This window comes from Varroa jacobsoni, unplaced genomic scaffold (assembly GCF_002532875.2).
Source record: "Varroa jacobsoni isolate VJ856 unplaced genomic scaffold, vjacob_1.0 scaffold_1472, whole genome shotgun sequence".
NCBI classification, from domain to species: domain Eukaryota; kingdom Metazoa; phylum Arthropoda; class Arachnida; order Mesostigmata; family Varroidae; genus Varroa; species Varroa jacobsoni.
In genome coordinates, this window is record NW_019214374.1 from 406196 (window position 1) to 416677 (window position 10482).

At 42.0% G+C, this 10482-nt stretch overlaps 1 protein-coding gene across 6 annotated transcripts in view; it reads left to right on the plus strand.

Moving 5' to 3' along the window:
* LOC111270411 (epithelial splicing regulatory protein 1) overlaps nt 1-10482 on the plus strand; it is a 61471-nt gene that overhangs the window by 32592 nt on the left and 18397 nt on the right. For 5 of the 6 annotated variants that reach the window (XM_022850623.2, XM_022850622.2, XM_022850624.2 and 2 more), the window contains exons 3-4: nt 5506-5640; nt 7580-7678. The exons of the other annotated variant lie outside the window; for it this stretch is intronic. In XM_022850623.2, the coding sequence (XP_022706358.1) occupies nt 5506-5640; nt 7580-7678 (234 nt within the window). The remainder of the gene's footprint in view (nt 1-5505; nt 5641-7579; nt 7679-10482) is intronic. 6 annotated transcript variants of the gene reach the window in all.

A 10482-nucleotide genomic window follows, 5' to 3' on the forward strand; every position in this document is an offset into this window, starting at 1 on the left:
GAAGATGAAGAATACCTATACGCCACACACAGACAGAACAATGTGAGCCGTACGAGCACAGTGTTACACGCTGTGGTTTACGTACTTCAAGGACAATTGCCTAGTAGGATAGTTAGATGTGCACAGAGTAAATGACAAACAATATAATTTTTAGCCTTAAAAAGTTGTATGACTGATTGAGAATTATTTTTCACTCTGGTTCTTAGCAGACAACGTTGTAGTGGGAAACATAAGATGATGCTTACTAAATAACAGCGTGAGGCGAGACTTGTTAGATGTAACGTTTCACTTGGACCAGGGACCCACCTTTGATTGATTTCCAGAACGAATTTCTCCTACCCTAGGCAGTTTGTTAAAAGGCAAAACTGTATCCCTATAAAGTTTTGCAGACCGGCACTTTTCATGTCCGTTTCATCGTCTGCTAATCGCAGTAGCAAATAATGGAAAGTAACTCTGCGATCCAATTAACACGGCTGAGATTTAAGCACACTTTTCACGCAAAAAAAAGTCCATATTTTGTTCTGTGCCGTAAAGTTCAGTTTGTTCTTTGTTACTGTCTATGTACCACTGAGCTAGTTCGTTCCGAATTTCTTTATTAAAACCCGCTGTTACCTGACAGTCGCCCATTTGTCATTTCGAGGCCAGTTTTTACCGAAATTTTGATTAGCTACCAAAAGTGACTTGATTTTCTCCCAATCTAGTTTCAGTTTATTGCTATCAAAAGCGTGCACTCCATTGATTTTTCATAGAGCGACGATTGATAACAGTTGTGTAATGCGGCCGTAAATCCGCTGCAGACGTGAGTCACCTCTGGTATACCTAAACGTCTTAGTAATATAGAGTAGTAGCGGTAGATACGCTGAGCATTTTTTCCTGAAAGTTTCGCGTATCAATATCATTAAAATATCCATTCCCTTTTTTTTTCTCTCTCTCGTTTTTGTCTCTATATTCGTTCAGGCGTGAACTCTCGTTTCTTCTGCGAATGATAGTGATACAAGTTAGCACGATGGCGGAATTTAGCCGGCCCGTTAGCGTATTTTTAGCTATGCGGAACTGATTGTACAACCGTTTGAAATTTCATCCATGTCGCTGCTGTCAGTGAAGTATTCATATTCCTTCCTCTTCGGGCATTTTCAAGTTATCTCTCAATATCGGCGACGTCGGAACGAATCCGTCTACCGGTATACGTTCCTACCACCAACTAATCGTCACTGACCTCAGCCAATAGGCCATATAGAGAATTTCGCTTTTTAATAAACAAAAATCTATCCATGTATTGAATTAACACAAGGGGACCAAAATATGTAATTTTGTCGAACAGACGCACGCTATTACAAATCGCGCATTTTAGACCTATCAGCCACCAGACCACCTATCAGCGAAAATTAATAGCAAAAAAACATCTCGTCTTCACTAATAGATGGACTTTTCTAATAATAATAACAATAAATACATTCACTTTTTACTAAATTTATTCCACTTTTTCTAGCTCTGTACCTTCATGCTGTACCGCGAAATGTACCTTAAAAACTAGAAGTTCACTAATCGTGTGAAAATTGTATAAAATTACGTGTTAATAGGCCACTCAATTCCCAGTAAACCGATTTTAGATGTTGATCAAATCGAACGTACAATTGTTGTTACTGATCGGTTGAAATCTATGCTACCAATTCTCTGTGTCCAACTTGATAGGAGAAGTTAAGAAAATACGTAAAAGTTTTCTGGGTTCATTGTTAAACAATTCTAAAAGTAAGCAATAATACGCATAAGTTTAATAAGCCATCGTTGTAGAACCATTCGATGCCCTGTTTTGATCATAGCTTCTCTTACTGATTACGCCTCATCCTATTTACATCGTATCTTCTGTGGCAATAATTGCTAAGAACGTGATCGCCGCATGACGAAAACCCATCGACCCCGTAGACCTACCCGGGTCATATCTGTTTTATCAGCTCAAGACACGATGATGTTTATCCTCATACATTGTTTTGCAGTTTGGCTTATTAGATATATAGAATCTTCCCTCTGTTGGTAGTTAAGGCGAAATCACTCACTTTAGTCGCCCACACATATCGGCTTCAAATATGCGAACACAGACGTACAGTACCTCTTTAATGAAGTTCTACAACATGACAGCTACGGTGCGCTTCGTCGTTTCTAACGATAGACTTCGCTACCAAGGTACATCGAGCTAATAAAACTCGTTATTAGTTTACATTGAAGCGTCATTTTTTTTATGATACTTCATTGGTAACGCCGTCCATTCAACACGGTTATGACTGACCATACATGGAGCTCGAACGGTGTTCGAGAGGGTTCGATAATCTCTCCTTTTATAAATACGGTGTGTATAGCCCTAAAACATAAGAAAAACACACTCAAAATTACAAGACTCTGCTTTCTTGACGAATTTAGTTTCTGAGAACTTGAAGCATCGTTCTATTCTTTTCGCTGTTAGTTTTCGTCTTCGCTAGCCAAATGTCCCTTTCTTAATACTACAATATACCTGTAGCAAAAGGCACTGATCTGTTTAGAGACCGTATCACATTTGCTATAAAGAAAAAAGCCAATTTATCTCGGGATGGGAAGCTGAAGGTTTCCTTCAGCTTCCCATCCCGAGATAAATTTAGACGTGAAATCGTAGCTGAGCTAACAGTAAGCAACGACAGACACGATGCTACGCCGTCAGATGATCAAAACGAGGATGAACCACAGGCTGTTGATATTTTTCTCGTTCTACTATTTTTACGTCTGCGTCTGTATGAACTAGCAAAAGTGTTCTGCCGTTGTTCTCCGCCTGGCCTACGGATTTAGATGATAAGGACGCCAAAAGGAAACAATGACGGATGACGCGAACAGGCCTTGTTTGTCACATGTACTTACCAATCATACGAATGTAGCGACCGCGTCACTAACGTGCCTCTCTTTAACTGTATTGTTATGACAAGCCTAACTGAAAGGCATATTGCCACGCTGGTTCATATGTCAGCGTTGACAAAAACTGGAACCAAATATCAAAAATTAGGAAAAATAAGCTAGCAAAAAAATAAACAGTAGAAGAGGATCAGGCATTATTAAGGTCAATAGCGGCTTGTGTAGCTGCCAGTACGTTACGACATAGGTCCGTTTAACTGCTGATAAAGGCAAGTCCTTAATACTATAGTATAAGAAAGGTGATTCCGAGGAATTAGTAATGCTGAACGTAAGAAAGGAAGGTACGCGTACATGTGCACGTACATTTACGTATTAGGGAATTCGTTGAACCTGTTTAAAATATATTCGTTACTTATGCACGCATTACGCTCTCGACGTATGCGTAATAACCTATTTATGCACGTTACCTATGAAACAAGTATGTAAATGGTATAACAAAGGATTCTGCAAACTATTACTGTAGATGGCTCAGGTTAATTGTAGTACCCTGCGCCTTGGCAAGGCCGACTAACTAAACACGCGAGGATTTCGGCTCTTAACAGTGCGGTATGTCACGAAGCATGAGGTTACGTCGTGCGTCAAAAAAAGGCGTAAACAGACGGGATCTGAAGGCGGGTCAACAATGAATAAAGTGGAAATTGACTTTGGGTAAAAGGGACTGTACGACGACGACGACATTCGTGGTAATAAAGAACGTTTTTATTTCTATGTAACGTTGCGGGAGTCGCACGTTTTATTCACACAGTTAAACAGCTGTATAATGAGACGAACAGGTCTATTATGTACTCCGTGAAAACTGTTAATACATGCTAGCGGATGAACATTTCCTTATCATGCACATCAAAGTAATGAAACTATTCAAGGAAAATCAATATGTCTTCAAATACTTCAAGAGAAAAGTCACAGCAGCTACCAAACGTTTTCGTTCGCGCTTCGTCTGCAGCTTGCGCATAAACACCGCAACCAATGACCGAGAGAAAATGTCCCTAGGGGAATGGAAAAGCTATCCGTCCATGCTGATATAAGAACGTCGAAATTTAACGACTATCACGTTCCTAACTGCGTACTAGTGCCAAGTGTAACTCTAAAATCATCTTCTTTGTAGCATATGACTACAAGTAACGTAAAAAAGCTTTTCTACGGAACATGAAGAACTCCAGTGCCAATTGCCGCCTACCGGGCAAACTGTATTTCTAGGTTGAGTTTGACCTCCTTTGTTGCGAGCCAACCTATTGGCCATTGCGATCATTTCGCAGTTCGTTTCTGTCCTCTATTGTTGCGTGTAACGATGATGGCGATATGTGCGTTTCCTCAGTGCACCGTGTTCTGCCACTCGACGGGGCCAAAGTCAGAGTGGCTGGACGAGTCTGCCGCCATCTTTGTCAACTTGATAGCGCCATTTTATCGGGATAGTCGTGGGGCGAGGGAGGGGGGACGCGGTCGTTTCGATTCTCTTCATAAAACTTTGTTCAGAGCAGCGGCGGCCGTAGCAATGACGGTGACCGGATCATTACTGCTTTGGCAAAGTGCTTTTTTGCCTATTCCTTTTTCCTCTTCGTTTTGATTTTATTCGCGTTGTGATCGCTATGGTGCATTGAGTCGGCTCTAGCCACTTTCAGTAGACAGTCTACCGCGACAGGTATGGCTCCTTCAGTTACTTAACTTCTATCCGTTCCACTAGCCTGCCATTATTCTTTTGATGATTCGCGCTAATGTTGTTAGTCTTTTGGTGAGAAAAAGCACAAGTGCCATTTCAGTGAAAAAAAGCCGAGAAGCATATATATATCTCTATATATAGCGAAGAGAGAGAGAGAGAGAGAGAGAGAGAGAGAGAGAGACAGTTTGAATGTGGTATTGTTAGCGCAGACTGAAGGGAGGAGGGGTAAGGCTAAGAAAAAGATTCGAGGCCTATTTACATCCTTGGCAGTGGCGCGTTGTGCGAATTTATCGGGCGTTCTAATTCCCTATATCGTATTGTCTCTCTGCTAGATACGTTGTTATACTGCTGAATACGTCATCTTTATACCGATTAGTATAAGGAGGTGTAGCATTTTCCACTAACGCTATTTTAGTATTATTCATTAGTTTTTTTTTTTTTTTTTACTTATAATACTTTCAAGTTGTAAAATAACGAAAAGTATTTGTATTTGAATTGATTGAAAGCTATTCTTTAATTGGCAGTCCGAATTAGAGCATAAGATTGCGTCCATTATCCCGAAACACGTGCGGCTAGATAAAGTAACCCAACCATCACAAAGAATATTGGACACTGAAAAAGTCTTACGGGCTAAAATATCTTAATGGGTAATTTCTGTGATGTTAAAAAATGAAGGGGTTAGACCTGACTTAGCACTTGTATTGACCACGATGTATATGATATATACATATGCGGGTGGTTGAAACAAATGGTAAGGTCTCAAGTGAACATATTCTTACCTATGTATTTAGTTCTTGATTTTTATTAAAATATTAGTAATCTATAAGCAATGATCGCATGTAACTGGAGTTTATTCTTACTTGAGCTTTGTTACCTTGTTTGCTGTACGTCTTCTGGGTCGTTTTAACGAGCAGGTGATTTTGTCTCAGACAGACGTAGTGAAACCTCGAGCGGTCGATATCAACGATAACGTACAACTCAGTGATGAAGTACGTGAACAGTGTAATATAGCTGAGGAGCGCGTACGTGAAGCGAGACCTCTTGAGCAGGTTTGTACCAAATCATTGAATCAAGGTTTAGCTTTCTTTTTTTTTTTTCGCAAGAGAATCCATTGTTTTAGATCCGATGAAGCGTGTTTATCTCCCAATTGAATCGTCCGAATGTCAGACAAGACTGAACCGAAAAACGACACACGGAGTGAAGCTAATTTTCTTGGGCAAGAGAATATCAGCTTATTTTTTCATTAGTTCAGGTTCAGTTATTTCAAATTATGAGCTATTCTGTTTTGGCACAAACGTTACGCACACGCACACACGCACACGCACGGGTTTCTATCTTACACTGAAGTATCCCGAAACTGGCAAGATATATTCTATAGTTTGGTACATGGACCTTGTATGATTCCCTGTTCGCCCAACTACCTGTTTATCAGTATAATTTACCTCAGATCCTTAAAGCTAAACAAAGACAAACAAACAACGAAAATAATATTTGCACCGAGTCAGCACAATATTAATGAAACTTCCTATGTTTATCATTGCTGAAAATGCTTCCAGTAGCAGAGTCGAGTACGATCTTGCATCATATAGATTGTTGAGTTTATAAAAAATAATTCAGGAGATTTGCCGGATATTTGAAAGATGGTATCAGGGGCAACGTGCGGCATGATATCTATCATAATTGTCCCCGTATCTGGAGCATCTACGCGTATTGTGAAGCTCCTGCAAACCCGGTCTCCTGCAGAGCGACCCTAAGTATGGACGCCGGCTAATATAAACAAGACGCGACTCAATAACGTGCAACGTATCAGTGGCCGCTGTTTTGCTTTAATTCGAAATTTTATCGCCTTGATCGTGGTCAGATTTACGAGCCGTCGCAAATCTGTGATTACCGCGTGGAGCCGACATCGAGCTTGTTACACGTGGAATCTATGCGACCTGTGCATCGCTAGATCGTCCGCCCATAAAATGATTTCGACTGACCTCCTCGGTCGACCTATTTAGCCAGACTATTGGCAGGATACAGTATCAATAATATTTACTTCACATAAAACACCTAAAAGTTCATTAAGATCCAGTGGCATCGGTACGTCAATATTTGACGACTTGGAAACTACTGTTTTCGTACATAAAACTTCATAGCAGTTCTCTGGTGTGAGTCGCTTTCAACATGTAACCCCCTTGCTTAGGAGAGAAAAATTGCAGCAAGAAAACGTTCGGTTCGAAGTGGATATTTTAATTGGGACACATTTATTAAAAGTCGATCTTCATTTGACCCGTATTCCGACAATACTCTTCATTCCTCCTTTCTTTCTTTTACAATAATCCTATCTGTAATAAATTGATCCTTTATTGATAGAGGTAAAATGTACGTACATCTACCGGTTGCTTATCAACCCCTATCCTGCGCCAAGATTGTATGGCAGCTTTGCAACACTCATCATCTTTTCGAATATGATGCGACGCACTGTGACTATGACTCGCTATGGAACTCATAATCTGAAGTCGATTCCTCAACAGATTCTATAGATAGAATGCCCTACTTTTCATAATCTGCTAGATGTTTACGTTAAGTCGAATTGAAGGTGAAAATCAATTGTACAGCGCCTTGCCCATATTTCCTTGCCCAATGATTCTGTAATATCATTAAAATTAACATCGCTATTGATCGGATTAAAGTATTTGTCAATGTCGGATCTAAAATTCCATATGTAATATACGTTTTCCCAGGTACTGGAGCTGCCCATTTCGCGGTGCCGAGCATCCAGACACGAGAACAACGCGTTCTGCTTGTCTGTATTACAAAGTAGACAGGCAATAATAGAACTTAGTGCTATGACTGAAAATTTTGATCGTGACTGTGTTCTAGGACTGCCACTTCTCTAAATGATAGGATGTGGCCTATTATGGATTTATGAACTGTTGAACAAATATTCTCTGACTATTTTTTTTTTTTTACCTTTATTCGTCCTGTCACTCTAATTATTAGGTGATTGAAGAGTTTATCAGTCTCCTACAAACGAGACTTGATTGTTCTGACCCGGCGGATTTCCAGCTTGTCACTGATGGCCAACTTCATCTTCGACAGGTAAAAATAATTCAGTCCCGTTTAGCTGACATTTGACGTCCTACTTTCAGCGTTATAGAACGGCCAATCCATGCAGCAAGCATACACTGTCGCGTTTAAGGCCTAAACGTACCAGGGAATCAGCTAAGTTCACTTACATAACTCTTCTCGTTGCTAAACCGGAAAAATTAGGGGTCATTTTGTGCAAAGTTTGCGTGAGTCTTCACAATGGCTGCATGGTGAGTGTCATTGACTGGCAACATCTGGGAACTTTAACATTAAGCTTATTGGCACTGTTCGTAGAGGGGAACGTGGGACAATTCCTTTTCCAAACCAAACAACGCTAACTCGGAATTTTAATACTATTAAGCTGTCAGAATGTTCTGCAAATGATTTAGAAACTTCGTGCGATTCGCCCTGCTGGTTCTTTTTTTTTCTAATAGATTTCAAATAGGAGTCTATATGGAGTAGCTTTGCGTGATTTCGGCATTTTATTGAACGCTTCACTTTTCTCCTACAGTTTCATTTGTATGATATGAGCAATCTAGAGGCTATGTGAGCTGCCGCATTTCGAGCCAGCTGTCATCAATACGAATACTATAGCGGAATTGAGGGACCTAAGTGACCTCAGAGTATAACTCAGCTTCGCGAAAAAACGGACGCGGAGCACATATGTTGTTACAATTACAGTCAGCGAGAAGTCCGTAATACCGTCCAGCCGGCCGCTAAAATCATCTAGCAGTCAAACGTCGTCATTCTTGTAAATCTGGCGATAGCGGTAGATACAAAATAATATGGTTTAAGATTTAGCCCACCGCTTCGTAGGTCTGCAGCAGATTAAAAAGGCCGGACTTCTGATTCTTGACGACAACCCTACTACTAAATGATTGGCGTAGGTGACACTGCTTATGGCCTAACCACAAAAAGTAGTGGCCGTTGAAATGAGTGTCGTATTGACCAGGTTTGTGGAACACACCAAGACATGGCCCTGGGTTCGAGCGGCTCGTAGGCTCAGCGATGCCCGACGGACACCTCGGGCTGTTGCCGGAAAAGCCAAGGTAAGGGCCAAATAGGACCAGATGGCCCACGTCGCAGCAATAAACTAGATGTTGTGCTTCAGGGTAAGAAGAGTCGTTCTTACGTCGCCGTGGCCGGGAAAGGTTAATCGGTACCTTTGTCACGCTTCAGGAAGACATTCTCATGCACGTATCGCCTATGTGTACATGCGTGACTCTGTACAGCGTGGTGACTGCTGACTCGTGCAGGACGTGTGAAGGCATCGAAAGACGGCCATTATTTATGAAACGTGGTACTAGGTTAGATCAAACGTGGGAACATGCGCCACTTACAGCGTCGGGAGTCTCTAAGAAGTTCTTCCGTCGTTTTATTTATAGCGTATCCTATACTATAGAACCTGACGAGGCTGCTACGTAACGAATTTAAACATTTATTCGAGAGGGCAAAGAAGCTGTCTGTGACACACCTCGTCAATCATATTTTACTCACCAGTGACCATGCCCACTTCTACGCACACCCGCAGCGACTCGCGTCGACATCGTAAGCCCATATCGTAAAAGAACAGCAAGTATACATGTCGACATGATCGAGCTCTCATCCAGCCTGTGGATTTGCCCGGTCGTTTTGGTGAGCAAAGAAACGACCCAATCCGATTTTGTATAGTTAACAGGAAGCTGAGTGCCTTTGTAACTTGGACAATTTAAGTCAATTCAAGCGAATGCGTTTCGGCTTACCTAGCGATGTTTCAGAAATTGATGAACCGAGCTCTGCATAGGTTGCGCCACCAGATGACTGTCGTTTGTCTCGATAACACCATATTCTCCCGGGTTTCGAGAAGCATCTGCGACATTTTTGGGAACTGTCTCTGTCCTCAGCGTCGTCGGTCTACACCTAAAAACGTCGGGTGTTTTTTTGTCATACGAAACGTCATCATTCCCTATTGTTTGTCACTTACGAAGTTTCTGAGGGCTAGCGTTTAATTGCTATTGACTCGTACGAGACTTGGCCAAAATCACCAAATTGCTACCCGATTCGGTGAAGGCAATCGTCCATTTTGCGTAGATTATCCCTTACCAGATGACATTTTCAGGTTTGAAAGGGCTCTGGCGAATGGATCTCTCCCCATCTGGTAAAATGTTGCTAGCTAGTATCCTGCATGGCCTTCGTTCCACGACAGCCTGGATAGTAGTAAAGGCCGTTTCTGCCCTTTAGGACTGGTACAAGGCCATGGACGCCGTCCTCTTACATAACGCAATTTCCGGGGCCAGCAGTATCTAGTGCATTCGAGCATTCGCCATTTAATGGCCGCTGTAGCCCGTCCGCAAGCTAATGAGCTGGTGAAAAGAACAATTCGCACGGTTACAGTGAGTTGTTTCCAGTGTCGCTTTTTCGGCAAGTACTATGGCCAGTGAGGTTCTAGGTGCAACTTCATTCGGATTACTTCGGGGATTCAAGGCTGGGCTGCCAGAGGAAGCAGCGAAGTCTCGATCAGCTCAAACGTTCGGTCGTTTTGTATTTAAGCTGTGGAAAGAAGCCCATGCCCGGCTTCGACAGCGGAAGCCTTTCGCGCTGAACGCCCCTACCTAAAAAGCCCATCTTCTGCGCCTACAACTGACAGATCTTGGAAACTGCTGCATAAGTTCGAACCTAAATGTAGCGTCGAAAAGCAAGTCGAGCAGTATAATTATGCGGGCCACGGGAGCGGCGTGTCACCACCGGTCAATGAGACACTAGGAAAGGTTGCCCCTGGTTTCCTACTTGGTCAAAGAGACTAACAAACTTCATAGCCAATGCATTTCTAGCTCCGG